Source organism: Lagenorhynchus albirostris, chromosome 21 (genome assembly GCF_949774975.1).
Source record: "Lagenorhynchus albirostris chromosome 21, mLagAlb1.1, whole genome shotgun sequence".
Classification (NCBI taxonomy): Eukaryota; Metazoa; Chordata; class Mammalia; order Artiodactyla; family Delphinidae; genus Lagenorhynchus; species Lagenorhynchus albirostris.
In genome coordinates this window covers 18384346-18407490 of record NC_083115.1, presented here as the reverse complement: position 1 = coordinate 18407490, position 23145 = coordinate 18384346, and the positions used below count along the sequence as shown (strand labels likewise).

Sequence of the window (23145 nt, the reverse complement as noted above, 5' to 3'; positions counted from 1 at the left end):
TTACCTCTGGGGCAGTTGAACTCTCCTAATATTTGATAGAGCACTTGTAACTTCCCTCACAGTCGTAAGAAATATGCCTTGTAGTTTAATTTTATATTGGCTTTGGAACCCAGGTCATGCAGATAAAATTACTAGGGAAAGACGAGCATCATTACATTTCATTTACTCACTGAGTTGATTCTAGTGATCATCAAAAGCCCTGAAGGGAATGCAGATTGTTCCCTATTAGGAATTAAATTGAGGTTTTCTTGTTATCTCTGTGGGAAGCTATGAGAAAGATCAGGGGGAGCCTGAACTGGGGCTCTGTCACCCGTTGTGTAACCTTGTCACTAATGGAGCTGGGCCTTGCATCCAGAACATGACCCCATGACCCTAAAGCTCCTGAAAACTTGAACTTCAGTGAAAAGGACATAAATTAGATTTTTGTGAATCAAATCACATTTTAAACTCACCAAAAGCGCTGATATTTAGAAGAATCTTATAGTGAATAAGTTAGAATGAAGTAAGAGTTGTATTTCTAAAGTTAATACTTGCCCTTCTTATTAAGTGCTGTTCGGAAAATTCGTAGTTTTAAATCAAGATGTTCTTAAGTAGAGTGTTGCTTTTTGGTGTCCATTTCCAATTTCACTAAGCAAGGACTAGTGAATTTAGAATCCCTGCCCTCCAATGCAGTCATATGTTGTTATCTTAAAATAATTTTAGATACTGACAGCTAAAAATACTTAAAATCAGGGTTTGCCTGGTGGCGCAGTGGTTAAGAATCCGCCTGCCAACGCAGGGGACACGGGTTTGAGCCCTGGTATGGGAAGATCCCACATGCCGCGGAGCAACTAAGCCCGTGCGCCACAACTACTGAGGCTGCACTCTAGAGCCCATGAGCCTCAACTACTGAGCCCGTGTGCCACAACTACTGAAGCCTGTGCTCCGCAACAAGAGGAGCCACCGCAATGAGAAGTCCGCGCACTGCAACAAAGAGTAGCCCCCGCTCCCTGCAACTAGAGAAAGCCCGCATGCATCAACGAAGATCCAACACAGCCAAAAATAAATAAATAAAATAATTTTTTTTTTTTTTTTTTTTTTTTTGCGTTACGCGGGCCTCTCACTGTTGTGGCCTCTCCCGTTGCAGAGCACAGGCTCCGGACGCACAGGCCCAGCGGCCATGGCTCACGGGCCCAGCCGCTCCGCGGCATGTGGGATCTTCCCAGACCGGGGCACGAACCCACGTCCCCTGCATCGGCAGGCGGACTCTTAACCACAGCGCCACCAGGGAAGCCCAAATAAGTAAATTTTTAAAAAAAAACTTAAAATCATGTCAGGGAATCACTCTGAAAATCCTCAACATAATGTAAATAAAATGTACATGTAAATGCAGTAAATGCAGTTTTTTAATTTGATATTGTAAAATGTGTATCAAAGTGTACATAGTTAAAGAAAATCAAATAATATAGAGAGGCTTATGATTAAAAAAACCCAGCCGTCTCCCTGCTTATTCTTTCTACCCCATCCCCCTTCTCTGGAAGCAAACACTTTTTTGTTGTTTTTGTTGTTAATTGTTGTCGTGTTTTTCGAAGTATAGTTGATTTACAATATTGCGTTAGTTTCAGGTGTACAGCAAAGTGATTAAGTTATATATATTTTTTCAAATTATTTTCCATTATAGGTTATTACAAATACTGCATATAGTTCCCTGTGCTATACAGTAAATCCTTGTTGCTTATCTATTTTACATATAATAGTACATATCTGTTAATCCCATACTCCTAACTTATCCCTCCCTACCTCCCTCCCTTTCCCCTTTTGTAACCATAAGTTTGTTTTCTATGTCTGTGAGTCTATTTCTGTTTTGTAAGTAGATTCATTTGTATTGATATTATTTTTTATATTCTATATATAAGTGATATCACATGATACTTTGTCTTTCCAATTTACTTCACTTAGTATGATCATCTCTAGGACCATCTATGTTGCTGCAAATGGCAATATTTCATTCCTTTTTATGGCTGAGTAGTATTCCATTGTGTATATATCACTTCTTTATCCATTCATCTGTTGATGGACACTTAAGTTGCTTCTATGTCTTGACTATTGTAAATGTGCTCCTGTGAACATTGATTGAGGTGCATGTATCTTTTCGAATTAGAGTTTTCATCTCAGAAGCAGACACTTTTAACTGTTCGTACTCAAGTGATGTTCAGCAAGATACCACCTCTACTGTCCTACTAGTTATTTGCAGCTCAGTCTGTTTTGATTAATTGGTGCCCATGCCAAATTGGGTGCCGAAAGATCCAAATATCACCCCTGGTTAGCTTTATGAATACTGCTACTGATAATGTGTTTATGCTGAATTTGTCAGAATCCACTTGAGGCATTGTCTGCTCTCATACGTATCCATCTCAATGATGGATAAAAATTTAGTTTACTTTCAACAATCTTCCCTGAACCTTTCTTTTTTCTTTTTTTAAGGGTTACTGAGATATAATTCACACCATACAAATCACCCACTAAAAGTGTACAACTTAATGGCTTCAGTATATTCACAGAGTTGTACAACCATCACTACAATCAATTTTAGAACATTTTCATCACCCCCAAGAAACCCCTCACCACTTAGCCTTAACCCTGAAACCTACTTCTCAGTCTTAGGCAGCCACTAATCTACTTTTTGTCTCTATAGATTTACCTATTCTGGACATTTTCTATAAAGTGGATCATACAATACATGTGACTGGCTTCTTTCACATATCATAATGTTTACAAGGTTCATTCACATTGTAGCATCAGTACAGTAAATGTGCATTCCTTTTTATGACTGAGTAATATTCCACTTATGGATATACCATATTTTGTTCATTCATCACTTAATGGACACTTAGGTTGTTTCTGCTTTTGGCTATTATGAATAATGCTACTGTGAACATTTATGTACAGTGTTTTTGTGTGAACACATGTTTTCATGTCTCTTAGGTTTATACCTAGGAGAGTAATTTGCTGGGTCACATCATAACTCTGTGTTTAACTCTTTGAGGAACTGCCAGACTGTTTTCCAAAGCAGCTGCACTATTTTATATTCCCACTGGCAGTACATGAGGGTTCCAGTTTCTCTACATCCATGCCAACACTTGTTTTATTATTATAACTGCCAACCTATTGGGTGTGAAGTGGTATCTCATTGTGCTGGTTTTTTTTTTTTTTTTTTTTTTGCTGTACGCGGGCCTCTCATTGTTGTGGCCTCTCCCGTTGTGGAGCACAGGCTCTGGACACGCAGGCTCAGCAGCCATGGCTCACGGGCCCAGCCGCTCCGCAGCATGTGGGATCCTCCCAGACCAGGGCACGAACCCACATCCCCTGCATCGGCAGGCGGACTCTCAACCACTGTGCCACCAGGGAAGCCCTCATTGTGCTTTTGATTTGCATTTCCCTATTGGCAAATGATGTTGAGCATCTTTTCATTTGCTTATTGAGTTATATTTTATGTGGAGAAATGTCTGTTCAGATCCTTTGCCCATTTATTAATTGAGTTGTCTTTTTATTACTGAGTTGTAAGATTTTTATATATTCTAGACAGATCTTTTACCAAATATATGCTTTGTAATTGGCATAAATGTAAGGGTTTATTTCTGCACTCTCAGTTCTATTCCATTGATTTATATCTTTATGCTGGTAGTGCACTATCTTAATTACTGTAGCTTTGATAGTATGTTTTAAAATCAGGAAGTGTCAGTCCTCTAACTTTGTTATTATTTTTTAAGAACGTTTTGGATGTTCTGCGTCCCTTGAATTTCAATGTGAATTTTAGGATCACTTGTCTATTTCTGCAAAGAAGCCATCTAGGATTTTGATAGGTATTGCATTGAATTTGTAGATCAATTTAGGGAGCATTGCCATCTTAACAATATTAAGTCTTCCAATCTATGAACAATGTATATCTTTCCATTTATTTAGGTCTTTAATTTTTTTTCTAGTGTTTTGTAGTTTTCAGTGTACAAGTCTTACACATCTTTGGTTAAATTTATTCGTAAGTATTCTATTCTTTCTGATGCTGTTGTAAGTGGAGTAGTTTCTTAGTTTCATTTCAGTTTGCACATTGTTACTGTATAGAAATACATTTGATTGTTGTACATTCATCTTGTATCCTGCAACCTTGCCCAACTTGTTTATTATTTTTAAAAAGTTTTTAATGGATTCCTTAGGGTTTTCTGTAGAAGATCGTGTCATCTGAAAATGAGACCGTTTTACTTCTTTTCCAATTTGGATGCCTTTTATTTCATTTTCTTGTCTAATTGCCATGGCTCAATACTTAAGCACAATATTGAAGTGGGGCAAGTGGACTCCTTAACCCCTCTACCTTTTTCTCCCTTTTCTTCTTCAGTTCTATGTGCTTTCAGTCTTGTTTAGTAAATATTGGTAACATAATTGTAACTGTAATTGAGTCATCTATGCTTCGTATATCTCCTTTCAAAGAATGAAGACGGTAAACAATGTTTAAAGAAGTGTGACTTGAAAACATTGGTCATTGCTCAGTGTGCTGTGATTACATGTCCTTCTCTATAATTCTAAAGCCGTAACTCTAACGGCACTAAAATATATATATTTTATATATATATAAAATATATGTATTCAAATATATTTTCTACCAAATACTCATATTCATGCCAAATGCTCATATTCCTTTTAATTTGCTTCATTTTAATTTGCTTCATATTTATATTATGCCTTGTACAAACTTTTTCATTGGAGTTTCTAATTTCTTTCCCTTTTTCTCATTAGAAGAAGAAAACAAACCTATGCCATCATCACTGTATCCTGTATATTTTTCAGCTTCTGACATATCTTCTCAATATTCTGTCTATTCTTCTTGAAACCTACTGAATTCCGCTTCTAGTTGAGACCATTTTCTTTTTATTTGGACCATTCTTTTCCAAGACTGTAGCTTCCCCCTATAGTTTCTGGTTGTTTTTCTTTTTTCTTACACTGTGTGCCTCTAATCATATTCTCAAATTCTTCCAGCCTTTCAACTGTACAGTTTATTCTGTAGAGTCCCACTTTTTAGGGCACCTGTCTCCTTGATATAATGTTGCACTATTGCTTTCTAGGTCTGTTGACTAGCTGTCACCTTAAGGGCTCCCTTTACCACTCTATGTTAAGTGGGAGCCATTCTTTTCTGGATCCTGTCCCATCTTTCTCTTGGTTTATGCCAGTGTTTTGCTAGAGTACATCTTGAAGTAATTTAAGAAAGAATGTATGGGAGGTGAACTTTCTGAGTCCTTGCAGTGACCTAATAGTAAAGACTTTAAATAAACTCAAAATTGATCGATGCCTTTACCAGCTATAAAATTCTAGTTTTAAATCAATTTCCTGCCAAGTTTGGAGGCATCACTCTCTTCTAGCATTTATATAGCTGTTGAGAAGTTTGGTGGAAGTGTGATTCTTATTCTTTTGTAGGAAACCCACTTCCCCTGGCCCAAAGGCGGTGCTAGAAGCTTTTATGTTTTTCTCTTTATTCTTTATGTTTTGAAATAACTCAGTGATGTGTCTGACTGAAAGCCCTTGTATTCAGTCATTATTTCAAATAATCAGTAGGTCTTTTCATTTTCAGGACTCATCTCCTTTCAGCTGTGGGAAATTTTCCTATATTATTTCTTTCATAATTTTCTCCTCTTCATTGTCTCTGCTCTCTTTCTGGAAATCCAGTTAATCAGATGTTGGTCCCCATGCACTGATTCTCTAATTCTCTTCTTTTTTTTTTCCCTCCTGTGTTTTCTATATAATGTTTCCCCTGTATTCTGGGAGAGATTTCCTCGCCTTTATTTTCCTATCCTTTTTATTTCAGCAGTTACATTTTTTATTGAAGTATAACTGATGTACAATATTATTTAAGTTACAGGTGTACAATATAGTGACTTACAATTTTTAAAGGTTATACTCCATTTATAGTTATTATAAAATACTAGCTGTAGTCCTCATGTTGTACAGTATATCCTTGTAGCTTATTTTATACCTAATAGTTTGTACCTCTTAATTTCTTACCCCTATATTGCCCCTCCCCGCTTCCCTCTCTCCACTGGTAACCACTAGTTTATTCTCTATATCTGTGTCTGCTTGTCTTTCGTTATATTCAATAGTTTGTTGTACTTTTTAGATTCCAGATATAAGTGAGATCATACAGTATTTGTCTTTCTTTGTCTGACTTATTTCACTAAGCAGAAGGCCCTCCAGGTCCATCCATGTTGCTGCAAATGGCAAAATTTCTTTCCTTTTGTGGTTGAGTAGTATTCCATTATGTTTATATACCTTCTTTATCCATTCATCTATTGATGGATGAGCAGTTATGGGTTTTTTTTGCAGTACACAGGCCTCTCACTGTTGTGGCCTCTCCTGTTGCAGAGCACAGGCTCCGGACGCACAGGCTCAGTGGCCATGGCTCACGGGCCCAGCCGCTCTGCGGCATGTGGGATCCTCTCGGACCGGGGCACAAACCCGTGTCCCCTGCATCGGCAGGCGGACTCTCAACCACTGCGCCACCAGGGAAGCCCAGCAGTTATGTTTTTAATTACCTGGTTGAACTTATTTTTTATAACATCTTGTTTTTGTTTTATAGATATAACAGCATATTGAATTTCTCTTGAGGTTACTATTAGAGTATTGAATCCGATATTAATTTATATTATTTTGTTTTATATTTTCCTCTGTTCCTTAAAGTATTGGAATATTTTGGAGCTAGTTTTTTTATTTGTTTCTTTTTTTTTTGGCGGTTCGTGGGCCTCTCACTGTTGTGGCCTCTCCTGTTGCGGAGCACAGGCTCCGGACACGCAGGCTCAGCGGCCATGGCTCATGGGCCCAGCCGCTCCGCGGCACGTGGGATCCTCCCGGACCGGGGCACGAAACCATGTCCCCTGCATCGGCAGGTGGACTCTCAACCACTGCGCCACCAGGGAAGCCCAGTTTTCTTTGTATTTTTCTAAATGTTAGAATAGGAGGCCTTTACTCTCAGGCAGGAGTCGTTAAACTTTTCCTGCACAGGGCCAGATAGTAAATCTTTTAGGCTTTGTGGGCCAAGAGGCAAAATCAAGGATGTTATATAGATATTTATATGACAAGAGAGAAGACAAATTCCCACAAAATTCTTATTGATGAAAATGTTTTAATAACAAGTTAGTACACTTTTTGTAATAGAGTTCTGCTAATGAGAAGAATTGAATTCTTGTGGGTTGGGCATTTGATTTTTGGGACTTAGGGTTAGTGTCCCAAAGTGATTGCAAATGTTTCTATGTTATTCCTGATCTGTAATGAGATTTTACATATTTCATCTTTGAAAATGTCTTTTTGTATAGATATATGGTAGGATGAATAATGGCTTCCCAAGGATGTCCATGTCCTAGTTCCTAGAACCTGTGAACGTGTTATTTTTTATGGCAAAAGGAACTTGGCAAATGTGATTTAGTGAAGAATCTTGAGATGGGGATGTTGTACTGGATTATCCAAGGGGGCCGATATAATCACAGACATCTTTATAACAGGGAGGCAGGAGGCCAAAGAAGAGAGAAGATGCTATACTGCTGACTTTGCAGATGGAGGAAGGGGGGCACAAACCAACGAATGTAGGTGACCCCTAGAAGCTGGAAAAGTCAAGGAAACAGATTCTGCCTTGGAGACCCAGGGGAAACTCAGCTGTGCAGAACCATTTTAGACTTCCAACCTTCAGAGCTGTAACATAATACATTTGTGTTGTTTTAAGCATTAAGTTTGCAGTAATTTGTTACAGCAGCAATAGGAAACTAATACAACTAAGTGCCACCAAAGTCTAATATCAGTCCACGAGCGTATGATTTTAATTGAGTCGCGGTATGTCCGAGAGATTTTTAGTTACTTCTCGGCATTTAGGTAGTAGGTGGAGGAGTTTTGACTGATGAAACAAAGTGGACAAAGCTGTTTTGAGGAAAGGAGATCCCAGAGAGGTTCCTGGCTCAGAGTAGCATTTATTCTGGAGAGTAAGAATAATAGATGAGGATGAAAAGAGTTTAGTTGAGGGGCCAGCAAACAGAAAATAACCCCCATCCCAACCTCTGCACAGAGAACTGCATATAACATTATAGCTAAGCAAAAGACTAAACCCACACACTCTCTTCCCTTCTTCTCTCTTTTTTTCACACATACATACCACCTCAGAGGGTTTTCCTTGACAGAAACTGAAGAGATCATCTGGCAAGAGCAAGGGCAACTTGTATGGGTGTTAGTTCCCTGAGTGGTGGTTGGCAAACTACAGCCTGGCACCTGTTTTTTTAAAGTCTGCGAGTGAGGGATGGTTTTTACGTCTTTTAAAAGTTGGGGGGAAATTCAAAAGAAGATTAATATTTTGTAACGTCAAAATTTTGTAAAATTTACACGTCAGGGTCCATAAACTGAGTTGTATTGGAGCACAGCTACACTTGTTCGTTTGCATTTTGTCTGGCTGCTTCAGCACTACAGCAGTTGGGTTGTTGCAGCAGAGCCTGAATGCAGTGTGCTCGTAGCTTTCATTGCTGCTCTGCACACTTCAGATGACACTTATGCAGTTGTAACTCAGCTGCATTTTAAGTGCCGCATGTATCAATGCACCAGGTTATTTTTAATCTTTAAGAAAATTACTAGTCTAAACCTATCACATCAAAACAAGAAAAGAAGAGAAAAGTGGACTTCAAACTTGCTTTCAGGCCAAGCGGAGTAGGGATTATCTTGTTAATTAGCTGGCAAAGCATTGTGTTTATTACACAGTGACGCTAGAGTTGTGCTAAAAGAATACAGTGTATGTTGACATTACGAGACTGAGCAGTCATCACAGTATTCCCAACTCCTAGGGAAAAAAGTGGTTAGAAAAACAAGATCTAGAGTATCTCATCACAGCAGAATTTATTTACACATTTTACAAAGTAAAATGAGGCTGCAGCCAAAGTAAGTCTCCAAGTAGCTTATTTGTTAGCAAAGCAAGAAAAGCCATTTGCCAAAGATGAGTTGATGAAATCACATTTGCTTGTAGAAGTTGAAGAAATGTGTCCTGAGAAAATTTGTTTCACACTATAAGCTTTTAGCCGAGAACAGTTGCCTGGGACTTTGGCAGCAACATCAACATCAATTAAAGAACAAGGCAAATGATTCCTAGTTGTTTTTCTTGACTCTTGATACTGATCAGTTATCAATATTTATTAGAGCATCCGATGCCAAGTTTGAGACTAAAGAATTAGTCTCTATGAATAGTCTGCATAAAACAACAACAGGCAGGGACGTTTTCAAAGAAGTTGAGAATTGAGTAATTCAGAAAGACCTGAAGTGGAATCTGCCATGATGTGTAACAGTTGACAGTGGTAAAAATTTGTGTGGAGCCAAAAAAAGCTTAGTTGGACAAATGTACAAAACTTCTGAAAATGCAAGATGTTTAAAGCTTGTGGTTATTAAATATATTGTTGATTGGCAGGTACTTTGTGGACAATACTTAAATCGATCATTCTGTTATTATTCAACCATGAAGTTCTTTTGCTCTCATAGATTTTCACTTGAGTGAATTTTGTAAGAAATAGATGCTGAATATCCTGACTGCCCCTACCACTTAACAGTTAGATAGGTTGGCAGCAGTGAAGTTTTACTACAACTTTTGAGCTCAAGGTTGAGACTGAAATTTTTCTGAATAAGAAGAACCACCCTCAGTCACTATTATCGAACACTGAATGGCTTTGGAAATTAGCTTTTGCTAATTTGATACTGAATTATCAAATTGATATTATTTAATATCTAATATTTTGTATTCTAATAATTTAGAAACAGAATTTAAATGCTAATTAAATTATCCTTTGATAATTTAAGTTTACACTTGATGCTGTTACTTAATGAGGTCAAACTAAAATTACAAGGCAAAACAGTACTTATATGGGAAACATACTGTAGTATTTTGACAACAATTAGTGTTTGAATCTCAGGTAATGTCAAGCTACCTTATATACTTCCCATACAATCAAAAGTTAAAACAGGATGTGAGATCTCATTCCCACACAAATTTGCTGCAGATATATTTTCTGAGCTCAAACTACAGTTCTAGTAGTTTCCTTCCCTACTTCTCCTTCCTCTTATTGTGGATTTATACTTCTTAAAAAAATTTTTTTTGTCTTTTACAATATTGGGTCTCCAGCAGAAAGGAGATGAACATGCCTTGGCATCATGAACTAGTAATAAAAGAATGATAAATCACTGGGGGGTATCTCAGTTCCCCCACCATGGATTGAATCCGAGCCACAGCAGTGAACACCCAGAACCCTAACCACTGGGCCACCAGGGAACTCGGTCCATCTACGTTCTTATATTTTCTCTTTACTCAATATATTTACAGTAGAAAAGGGAAATTACAATACCTGGCAAATAGTGCAAATTGCATTGAGTGAAAATGCACTTAGGTTTGAGATTCTAGATGTTTTCAGGGGAGGAAAAGACTTTTAAGAGGCATTGAAATGGTCTAAAGTGGCAGATCACACTTGATTTTGTCTTCACAAGCTTCAGCTGTTTTTGCAGATTTCCTACTCAGTTTGTTTTTCTGAAACTTAATTGTCTTTGTTTTTTAGTGGACAGAAGACTGCAGAAAATCAACCTATCCTCCCTCTGGACCAACGTGAGTAAACATCAGATGATCAAGACTCACTCTGACCTTCGTGGAGACTTTTCTCCATGTGATGATCTCATAATAATAATGACAGTGAATAAAAACTTAAGTCATGTCTTCCTTTATCCTGAGACAAATTTTTCTTCCCTCAGGTTTGTGTATTATGCATTTGGCTAAGACTTTGAACAAATATGAAAATACCCCATGATGAAAATGTCCATTTCTAGCCTTTTGAAATCATAGGAGAAAAAAACCGATTTCCATTCTCCACTAAATTCTTCTATCTACCCCTGAGTATTTTTCTCATCATGACAAATGCAGAGGTGACCTGTGATTTTCTGTGGTGCCTGAGTATAAACTACTGGATCATACTGAAACAAAAAAGTGTAGGGTCTCACGTGAAACATTAAAAAAATTAACCCTGGCATGATAATCAAAGCTATTGAGGACAAAACAGGATTGGAAAACATAGGGATGGGCCAATATCATGTTTTAGTGTGTTTCCATTAATATTTTTAGTTTAGGGTTTTGACCTTTTCATATCCTATGTGGCTAAATAAGCCTGTGGGAAAGACATAAAAACAGCTCACTGGCCCAGAGGGTAAAGAATGTGAAAAAGAAGGAAGAGGTGTGTCGGGAAGGGTAACGTACTATCCCTGCTCTTCCCTCTCGCTAAAAGCTTGCTGCAGGGAAGGGAAGGCAGAGTACGTACAACTTTAACCAGTAATATCAAGATGACATTTCAGTTTTTATGGCACTTCAAGTATATATATATTGTGCTACACTTGTCTGGATTATGTTTTCTAAATAGCCTCTGTCCTAGATACAGTGAAACCATAATAAACTAAATTCTTTGTATTTACTCACCTTTCTGTAGAAAGAAGGAAATATTTGGCAGGAAGTATTTAGAAGTTACCAGTTTCTATGTTGCTATGAAGCCAGTGCACACTCCAGCCCTCTAGCATGGCTCGGTCTCTGAGGCTCTTCCTTTTCATCACCACTGGCATTGTATTGATCTGCAGTGCCTTACTGATTGCGACTGTCTCTTGGCTGCTCTCTCTGCCCCAGTTCATCGAACATTTACTGAGTACCTGCCACATTTAAGGCTCTTTTGTCCCTACTCCCTTTTATGTGTAGGTGTCAGTGAATTGACTGCCCTGCAAACTGTCCCTGCTTGGGCATTTAACTGGTTCCACGTTAGCATGTGTGTGTGTGTGCATGCACGCACATACACACATATGCAAATAAACATTTTTCTTATATTTACACATCTACATAATATAAATATGTTTGCCCTGGTGTTTCTGCTGGATTCCTTCCTACCTCACTGGCTTGTTCGCAAGACAAAAGTCCTTAGCTCCGCTCTGATCTTTGTTCTCTATGAATTATAAATGGATGTTGAGGACTCGGAGAGAAGTGTGGTATTCATATACCTTTGAATGACAACACATCCTCCTGTACCTTTTTTTAAAATTTTTAAAAATTTTTGGCTGTGTTGGGTCTTCATTGCTGCACGTGGGCTTTCTCTAGTTGCAGCGAGCGGGGGCTACTTTTCGTTGTGGTGCACAGGCTTCTCATTGCAGTAGCTTTTCTTGTTGCAGAGCACGGGCTCTAGGCAAGCGGGCTTCAGTAGTTGCATCTCGCAAGCTCGGTAGTTGTGACACATGGGCTTAGTTGCTCCATGGCATGTGGGATCTTCCCAGACCAGGGATCGAACCCATGTCCCCTGCGTTGGCAGGTGGATTCTTAACCACTGTGCCACCGGGAAGTCCCTCCTGTACCTTTAAGACCATCCTTTTTAATCAAGTGCACAGATTCTGGATGTATGCATTGGCAGTTGTGAGGGAGGAGAGAAATACCTGTTTATCCAGCCTGACCGGTCAAATCAGTGCTGGAGGTCAGGGGACTGACAACAAGGGCACTCCTGTATCCAACTGAATCCCATTATCATTTCTTTTCTACTGCTCACTGGTGCTAGCATCTGCTGTCTTATTTGTGTATCTGTGTGTGTTGTGTCACTTGGACTAGTTACCAAACAACCAGGTGGGTTCAGTCAATGATTAATGTTGCTTATGATGACCAGGGCACAGGATGCTAAGTTTCAAAAATAATTTCATGATGTTTATTGTTCACAGTAAAGGAGGAAAATATTCTATAGTGATCACTACTGATTAAATACCAATGCAGTGAGGCTACTGAAATAAGATGGTGGAGTAGAAGGATGTGCTCTCACTCCCTCTTGTGAGAACACCAGAATAACAACTAGCTGCCGGACGGTCATCAACAGGAAGACACTGGAATTCACCAAAAAAGACACCCCACATCCAAAGACAAAGGAGAAGCCACAATAAGACAGTAGGAGGGGCGCAATCACAATAAAATCAAATCCCATAACTGTTGGGTGGGTGACTCACAGACTGGAGAACACTTATACCACAGAAGTCCACCCACTGGAGTGAAGATTCTGAGCCCCACGTCAGGCTTCCCCACCTGGGGGTCCGGCAACAGGAGGAGGAATTCCTAGAGAATCAGACTTTGAAGGCTAATGGGATTTCACTGCAGGACTTCGACAGGACTAGGGAAAACAGAGACTTCACTCTTGGAGGGCACACACAAAGTAATGTGTGGATAGGGACCCAGGGGAAGGAGCAGTGACCCCCAGGGGAGACTTAACCAGACCTACCTGCTAGTGTTGGAGGGTCTTCTGCAGAGGTGGGGGGTGGCTGTACCTCACCGTGGGGACAAGGACACTGGCAGCAGAAGCTCTGGGAAGAACACCTTGGCGTGAGCCCTCCCAGAGTCCACCATTAGCCCCACCAAAGAGCCCAGGTAGGCTCCAGTGTTGGGTTGCCTCAGGCCAAACAACCAACAGGGAGGGAACCCAGCCCCACCCATCAGCAGTCAAGCAGATTAAAGTTTTACTGAGCTCTGCCGACCAGAGCAACAGTCAGCTCTACCCACCACCAGTCCCACCCATCAGGAAACTTGCACAAGCCTCTTAGATAGCATCATCCACCACAGGGCAGACAGCAGGAGCAAGAAGAACGACAGTCCTGCAGCCTGTGGAACAAAAACCACATTCACAGATAGACAAGATGAAAAGGCAGAGGACTATGTACCAGATGAAGGAACAACATAAAACCCCAGAAAAACAACTAAATGAAGTGGAGATAGGCAACCTTCCAGAAAAAGAATTCAGAATAATTATAGTGAAGACGATCCAGGACCTCGGAAAAAGAATGGAGGCAAAGATCGAGAAGATGCAAGAAAGACTTAACAAAGACCTAGAAGAATTAAAGAACAAACAAACAGAGATGAACAAGACAATAACTGAAATGAAAACTACACTAGAGTAATCAATAGCAGAATAACTGAGGCAGAAGAACGGATAAGTGACCTGGAAGACAGAATGGTGGAATTCACTGCTGCGGAACAGAATAAAGAAAAAAGAAGGAAAAGGAATGAAGACAGCCTAAGAGACCTCTGGGACAACATTAAACGCAACAACATTTGCATTATAGGAGTCCCAGAAGGAGAGGAGAGAGAGAAAGGACCTGAGAAAATATTTGAAGAGATTATAGTTTAAAACTTCGCTAACATGGGAAAGGAAATAGCCACCCAAGTCCAGGAAGCGCAGTGAGTCCCATACAGGATAAACCCAAGGAGAAACATGCTGAGACACATAGTAATCAAATTGGCCAAAATTAAAGACAAGGAAAAATTATTGAAAGCAGCAAGGGAAAAATGACAACATAGAAGGGAACTCCCATAAGGTTAACAGCTGATTTCTCAGCAGAAATTTCTCAGCAGAAAGCCAGAAGGGAGTGGCATGATATACCTAAAGTGATGAAAGGGAAGAACCTACAGCCAAGATTACTCTACCTGGCAAGGATCTCATTCAGATTCGATGGAGAAATCAAAAGCTTTACAGACAAGCAAAAGCTAAGAGAATTCAGCACCACCAAACCAGCTCTACAACAAATGCTAAGGGAACTTCTCTAAGTGGAAAACACAAGAGAAGCAAACAACCTACAAAAACAAACCCAAAACAATTAAGAAAATGGTCATAGGAACATACATATCGATAATTACCTTAAACGTGAGTGGATTAAATGCTCCAACCAAAAGACACAGGCTCGCTAAATGGATACAAAAACATGACCCATCTGTATGCTGCCTACAAGAGATCCACTTCAGACCTAGGGACAAATACAGACTGAAAGTGAGGGGATGGAAAAAGATACTCCATGCAAACGGAAATCAAAAGAAAGCTGAAGTAGCTTTCAGCTACTCTTATCAGATAAAATAGACTTTAAAATAAAGAATGTGGGCTTCCCTGGTGGCGCAGTGGTTGAGAGTCCACCTGCCGATGCAGGGGACACAGGTTCGTGCCCCGGTCCGGGAAGATCCCACATGCCGCGGAGCGGCTGGGCCTGTGAGCCATGGGCGCTGAGCCTGTGCATCCGGAGCCTATGCTCCACAACGGGGGAGGCCACAACAGTGATAGGCCTGCGTACCGCAAAAACAAAAAAACTAAATATAGAATTACCATATGATCCAGCAATCCCACTACTGGGCATATTCCCAGAGAACACCATAATTTAAAAAGACAAATGCACCCCAGTGTTCATTTCAGCACTGTTTACAATATCCAGGTCATTGAAGCAACCTAAATGCCCATTGACAGACAAGTGGATAAAGAAGTTGTGGTATATATATATACAATGGAGTATTACTCCGCCATAAAAAGGAACGAAATTGGGTCATTTGTTGAGACGTGGATGGATCTAGAGACTGTCATACAGAGGAAAATAAGTCAGAAAGAGAAAAACAAATATTGTATATTAATGCATGTATGTGGAACCTAGAAAAATGGTACAGATGAACCGGTTTGCAGGGCGGAAGTTGAGACACAGATGTAGAGAACAAACGTATGGACACCAAGGGGGGAAAGCCATGGCGGGGTGGGGATGGTGGTGTGATGAATTGGGAGACTGCGATTGACATGTATCCGCTGATGTGTATAAAATCTATGACTAATAAGAACCTGCTGTATAAAAAAAAAAGTAAAATTCAAAAAAAAAATAATAATACCAATGCTGTGGAACTTCCCTGGCAGTCCAGTGGTTAAGAATGCGAGCTCCCGATGCAGGGGGCACAGGTTCAGTTCCTGGTTGGGGAACTAATAAGATACCACGTGCTGCATGGCACAGCCTAAATAGATAAATAAATACCGATGCTGCTAAGTATTTTTTGCATATTTCATGTAATCTTCACTGCTCTCATAAGGTAAATACTCTTTATTTCTCTAGGAAATTGAGGTGCAGATGTTAAATACTGCAATACTTTAGAAAAGTGTTGAATGAGAAGTGAAACATGGGATTATAGTTAGCCAAAATCATAGTAAGCTTTAGCTATTAAAATAATTTTCTGAATCAGATTAATAACAGTTTTGTCAAAGAATTCTGACGAGTGGAGATTTTACTGTAGAGAGGCTTCTGGGGTCTTCCCACTCCCACTTAACCATAATCCTCTGCTGTAATGAGTTTGTCCTCTCCATTTTTACTTTGGAATCCTATACTGAAAAAGAATCAGGAGTTTATCGCAGATATAGGGGCATGTTTTGGGTTTTGTTGGAAGTTACGCGGGGAGAAGCAGCTGATTGGAGTTCACAGGTAGAACACGTATCTTATGACGGTGCCACCAACGTGCCTGCGTCCAGCGGGCTGCTGATTTATCATTGCTACTAGACGAGGAAATCCAAATGCGTGCTGGCGGAGAGGCGAGGGAGTTGTAGCCCCTGCCATAACAGGAGGAACAGTCATTATTTTACTGAATTGTGGGACAGAATTTCACGTGTGAAATTATGGTTAGAAGCTGAATTCATTTGTTTTTATATAAAGCTTTTTTCTGGGATTTAAGTGTTACAGTATTTAATATAGATATCAGCTACTAAGGAAATGGGAGGTTGAAAGTGCTTTGAGAAAAACAAAATTCAATCTTGTGATTTGGTTTAGATGTATGTTTCCAGAATTGCCTGTGCTTTCCTTTTCTGTCTAAATCACAACGTGAGTGGCTTCTGGTTAACAGTTTCATAGAACCGTATACATACGCCCAGGCCCCAAGCTCAGCAATGTGAATCAAGAAATTATTCATGACTCTAGAAGTATAAATAGGACTGCAATTCTTGACTTTTAGGAACTAACTCATACTCCCTTAACCCATCCCCGCTGTACACATAAGTCTGGATTTATGTCTGTACATTTAAGAGCCTGGTAACATTGTAGCACCCACCAGACCCCACCTTCTGCTTCTCTGAGGCAGGGCAGTAAGGGAGCAAATGCTGGCTACTTTTAGGCCACTTGAAGCTGATCAGTCACTGACTGGCACGCCCTTAGAGGCTATTTCAGTTCAGTAGCAAGTGCCAGAAGGTAATGTTTCTGTGGCGGCAGAGAATAGTTGTAGAGTTCATCCATCAGGAATACGGCCCAAGTCCACTGGTACGGGAGTGGGTGTTTCTATATCCTCATAGTAGAAATTGCTGTGTGTAAACTGAGGAGTAGGACTTTGAGGAATGGGTATGATCAAACAGTGCCTGGGCTTGGACTTACTACAGAAGACTGAGTGTTGTAGTTTTTCTTATGTCAGGGTTTCCGAAAGCAGGCTCATCACACGAGATGAATTGTGCCGAAACACAGCAGTAGAGGGCTGCCGCTGGCTCAGGCAAAACGGCGCTGTCTGTCCTGCTGTGGTAGCTTTTATTTAAGTATTATCTATGTTTACATTTTAAGACTTGTTTTCTTAACATTCCAGAAATGTCAAAGCAGCAACATATGCTTTTATTGATTATACAAGCAATAATGGGCTTTCTTGAAAACATGCCGTGCTTCGTCCTTGAGCGCAAAAGCAGCACAAGGACGTTTCCTTGTGTTCCCACCATTCTGATTATACTGAAGTAGCACAAGGACATTTCCTTGCGTTCCCACCATTCTGATTATACTGAGGACATCTCATGGATCAGTGCCCAAAGCACTCAATGCTTATTCGCAGGCCCCTGGTTTGCCGGGGGTGGGGTGGGGCTCAAAACATCCAGGACTGTTTACAGTTCTGGCTTATTCACATGCCCCCGGTTTGCCGGGGGCGGGGGGGGGCTCAAAGCAATCAGGACTGTTTGCAGTTCTGGCTTATTCGCCAGCCCCCAGTTTGCTGGGGGGGGGGGCTCATGGGTCACATCTCCTTTCCATGTCCTCAGTTATTCCACTACAACTGAGAAGAGAGGAAAGAGAGGAAGTACAGTAGGAAGAGTAGCATGACCGAGGGAATGGTAAAGTTTCTTGAAGTCAGTCATGGGAAGCTCATACACTGTGTTGCCACTCCGGGGGCTTAAAAAGTGACCTTACTGAAGCCAGCACTGGAGTCAGTGGTTTGACAGTAGTGTTAAGACCGTCTAAGAGGGAATTCTGAGACTGGGAAACCAACTGGGGAAGTGCCCAGAGCCTAGACTAAATCTTCGTAGAGATTTAGGAGGGAAAAAAGGGCAGATATTTTCTAGCAGTGATTTCAGCTTACGTATAGCTCTTGAGCCAAAGTTGATTATTTTGCCTATCACCACAACACGTTAACCTTCTAGAACATATAATTCTATTCTAGGATTTCTAAAATGTCTTGTGATTGTATATACAACATACGGCAGAAGCGCTGGGTGGGAAATGAGCTTTTTCTACGAGTTTTGGTTTGAGTACCAGTTTCTCTATTGTTATTAAGAATATGTCTCTAACATATCCATATAGATGTAACTGTCTGACCATCATCAAAAAACTGCTTTTAACATTTCAAGATGATACACCTCTCATTACAGCTATAGGGGTCCGGTTCCGTGGTACACTATAAATCTCGATTTACCACCGTACAAAAGATGGCATGAATTGATGGTTGACAAGGCACCAGCGGTATGCTATGATTCTTAAATCTTTTGTTTCTGACTTTACTGGATATAATTGCATTTGAAAGAACACGTCATGATATTGTGTACCAAGTATTTTAAGAATCTGCTTTCCATGGTTCTCTGCCATTTACAATAAATGATAGTAGAGGAAAGATGTCATTTCTCTGTAGCGTCTTGCTCTTTTTACTAGCCTTTGCCTTTGTTTCTTTAGCTCATATCATATGCATCATCTAAATGGTTAATCAAATGTCATGTTAAAGATGTGTTTACATATACGTTTTTAAATAGTACTCCTCTATTTAGCTGCATATGGGTAAGTCAAAAGGTCTAGATCTGTTTTCATTATACCAGTATTAATCTTAAATGTCAACACTTCTTTATGTGTCTTATCAACTTTTAAATTTATTTTTCAGCTAAAAGTTATAGTGAATTCCCTGAAAAATATGATAAATGCATTTGAGCCAAGTGGAAAAATTGTGCAGTTGGTGGATCAAAAGTTGGTAAGAAATATTATTTCCTACAGTAAATGTTGAACACACACAGGTACACATATACACACACGAGTTCAGCAAAGGCTCTGTTGTTTATTTAAAGGCATAATTTGGACAAGTGTGCTTTTATTCCAGACTACTGTCAAAACTTCAGAGGGACTTAAAATTCTGGGGCTTGGTAATATTACAGTAATAGGACATAAAATAGCATGGCAAATTTTGGCAGTTAGCTGCTCTTTAATGTTTTCTAAAAGTATGAACTCTTTTACAGAGCATTGGGCAAATATCCGCGTTTCATCTGGGAGTACAGCATTTCCTTCTGTTATGTGTACTTAGGTTTGCAAGTTCACTATTGAAAATTTGGGTTTTTCTTAAGTACTTTGCCTGAGCATGTCAAGACACTGAGCGATGTTCTAGATATGACCACATGACACGCTCAGCCCAGCCCTGCCCCTCAGTAGCTGTGACCATTGAAACACACTTGGGTTGTGTGTTTCGTGTCTTTGTGCGTTCACCAGACCATTTCATTTCTTGGTCCTGCAGGAAGATTCCATTTCTCAGACCCTTTTTTTATTTAGATGAAACCAGTAGAAAATCTAGGGCCTGGGCCCTAGAGCCCCCAGAGAGATCCTCATCACACTCTTTCAGTCTTTGCTTTGGGGAAAGGATTGGGGAGGAAACCAAGGCCCTAGGGCAGATGTTTTAACCTCAATAGTGATGACATGTGGGATTGGATAATACTTTGTCGTGGGCACTGTCTGTGCATTGTAGGGTGTTGAGCAGCGTCCTTGGCCTCGACTCACTGGATGCCAGTAGCACCCCTTCAGTTGTGACAACCAAAAATGTCTCTAGACTTCACCAGATCTTCCCCGGGGGAAAGCCATCCCCGGTTGAGAATCATCGTCCTAGAGGCTGGACGTTCCGGGCATACCATCCCTATGACACTTGTACCTGCCAGCCACCAAACCTGTTATTCCTCATGTTTGTGCTCTCAGAGCCTTTGATTAAGGCTATCCTTTATGTTCATACTCACCAGACTTCCCCAAAATACAAACGTTGGCAGAAGCAGTAGCAGAAGAGGCCCCCAGATGCCCCAGGTGCCCTAATCCCCCTAACCTGCGTGTCAGCAGGGAGGGCAGCATGCAGAAGGTTTAAGTGCCCAGACTTTGCAATCAGACATTAGGGGTTTTGTTTGTTCTTTAAACATTGGATTTTAAGGTTAGATCAGTCACACACTAGCTGTGTGTCCTTCGACAAGTTTCTTAACATATGCAACTTCAGATTTCTCTCCAGGGAGAATTTACTAATAATACATATTTCATATTGGTGGTTGTGAGGATTAAACGACTTACTGTATGTAAAGCCCAGTGCTTGCATGTAAAAAATGGTAAACAAGTGTTCAATAAGTCATTTTCATTTGTTAAATTGGCAGGAGGGTTCCACTTGTGCAGTGCTTTGAATTCCTAGGCAAAAAAATGATTTGCCTAGTTAGATAACATTACATATAATTACCAAGTTAGTGGAAAATGAGACTTGCAAATCTTAAACACATTATCTTAGCAAGAGGCTGTAAGCTTAATTCTTTATCTAATTGTTAGTGAATAGTTGCAGTTGAGAATAAAAGTATATATGAATGGGTAAAGAGGATGTGGCATATATATACATACAATGGAATAATAGCCATAAAAAAGAATGAAATCCTGCCATTTGTGACAACATGGAAAGACCTAGACGGTATTATGCTAAGTGAAATAAGTCAGAGGACAGATACTGTATGTTGTCACTTACATGTGGAATTTAAAAAACTGAACGAACGTTAAGAAAACAGAAACAGAGTCATACATACAGAGAATAAACAGGTAGTTGCCAGAGGGGAGGAACAGGTGAGGGAGATTAAGAGGTACAAACTTAAAGTTACAAAATAAAAGAGTCATGGGTATAAAATGCACAGTGTGGGGAATATAATTAATAATAATAATTTAACGTCTTTTTATGGTGACAGATATAACTAGACTTGATCATTTTTAAATGTATAGAATATTGAATCACCGTGTTGTGTACTGGGAACTAACATAGTGTTGTAGGTCAATTATACTTCAAAAACAAAGTAACTTATAGAAAAAGAGATCAGATTTGGGAAGGTGGATTGGATGAAGGTGGTCAAAAGGTACAAACTTCAGTTACAAGATACATAAGTACTAGAGATGTAATGTACAGCATGATGATTGTAATTAACGCTGCTATGTGTTACATATGAAAGTTGTTAAAGGAGAAAATCCCAAGAGTTCTCATCACAAGAAAAAAATTTTCTTTTTTTTTAAATTTTATATTTATTTGAGATGATGGATGTTCACTGAATTTATTTTGGTAATCACTAAATGACATATATAAATCAGACCATGCAAAAGAAGTATGTATGTCCACCATTGAATTTGCTCATGTGTCCGTTGTTTGCTAACAGGATGTGGTAATGCATCTCAGCCTAAGATTGGCTGTTAACCTTACAAATGTTTTGTGAATCACTAGAATACAGATTTGTTGCTATGAGTGTGGGAAGGGACTAGTACATTAGTACCCCTCATCCTTGGGAGATACATTCCAAGACCCCCAGTGGATGCCTGAAACTGTAGATAGTACTGAACCCTATGTGTACTTTGTTTTTTTCCTATAAGTACATACCTATAAGTTTAATTTTTAAATTAGGCACAGTAGGAGATTAACAACAACTAATAATAAAATAGAACAATTATAACAGTACAGTGTAATAAAAGTCACGTGAATGTGCCCTCTCTCTCAAGCTATCATACTGTCCTGTACTCACCCTTCTTCTTTGTGACGATGTGAGATGATTAAATGCTTACATGATGAGATGAAGTGAGGTGAATGAAGTGGGCATTGTGATGTACCATTAGGCTACTAGTGACCTGACGTTACTTCAGAAGCAGGAGCATCTGCTTCTGGTGATCCTGGGTCATCAAGCCATGACAAAGCTGATGGTTGAATGTCAGGAGCAGACAGTGTCAGTGGTTGGGGACCCCAGGTGGGACAGGGTAGGATGGCAGGAGATTTCATCGTGCTACTCAGAATGGCATGCAGTTTAGTACTCATGAATTGTTTACTTCTGGGATCTTCCATTTAATATTTTTGGGCTGTGGTTGACCATGGGTAACAAACCTCAGACAGCAAAACCACGGTCAAGGAAGGACAGCAGTAATGAGGGTGTGATGTTAATGGCTAGAGGGCAAGTTTGAGCAGAGATGAGGAATGCTTGTTGTGATGTTCCTGTGTTGTGAGCCATGTTAGGACATCCAAGTGGAATTATTCTAGTTCATCTCTCTAGAGAATAGGGTGAACTATAAGGCAGGAAGAAACAATCTGAGAATCATAGGTCTCTGCCTAGTACTTGAGATGAGTTTATGAGTTTATGGGGTACACAAGCAAGAGTTATAGGGGCCCAATATTGAGTATTACATAGAATCTTTTAGAAATACCTGATGTGAAAGTGCTTTCAAAAGTAAGCTTTGATCATCTATTATGGCAGCAATAGCTAGTACAAATTATATGTAAAAGAACCAAATCTCAAAGCCACACTTTAGGCTGAATGACTGTTAGTGTATTTGTTTTTCAGCCTGGTCTACTTGGCAACTTTCCCGGGCCTTTCGAGGAGGAAATGAAGGGGATTGCAGCAGTTACTGAAATACCTTTAGGTAAAGTTCACCTGGCAGCTTTTTTTCTTTTTGCGGTACGCAGGCCTCTCATTGTTGTGGCCTCTCCCGTTGCGGAGCACAGGCTCCGGACGCACAGGCTCAGCGGCCATGGCTCACGGGCCCAGCCGCTCCGCGGCATGTGGGATCTTCCCGGACCGGGGCACGAACCCGTGTCCCCTGCATTGGCAGGCGGACTCTCAACCACTGCGCCACCAGGGAAGCCCCCACTTGGCAGCTTTTAAAACATTGAATAAAGTACTTAAAATTTTTTTTATTGAGGTATGGTATACATACAATAAAGTGCACAGATCTTAAGTATACAGCGCAATAGAGGTTTTTAAATGCATACATGCGTGTAATCACAGCTCAGAACAAGATACA

At 40.1% G+C, this 23145-nt stretch overlaps 1 protein-coding gene across 4 annotated transcripts in view; it reads left to right on the top strand.

Moving 5' to 3' along the window:
* The window catches only part of ASAH1 (N-acylsphingosine amidohydrolase 1), a 42458-nt gene that overhangs the window by 6459 nt on the left and 12854 nt on the right, over positions 1-23145 (top strand). For 2 of the 4 annotated variants that reach the window (XM_060136513.1, XM_060136515.1), the window contains 5 exons: positions 7518-7598; positions 10584-10630; positions 18480-18570; positions 18980-19066; positions 22686-22764. In XM_060136513.1, coding sequence (XP_059992496.1) covers positions 7518-7598; positions 10584-10630; positions 18480-18570; positions 18980-19066; positions 22686-22764 — 385 coding nt within the window. The remainder of the gene's footprint in view (positions 1-7517; positions 7599-10583; positions 10631-18479; positions 18571-18979; positions 19067-22685; positions 22765-23145) is intronic. The other 2 variants (XM_060136514.1, XM_060136516.1) reach the window with 1 other exon arrangement.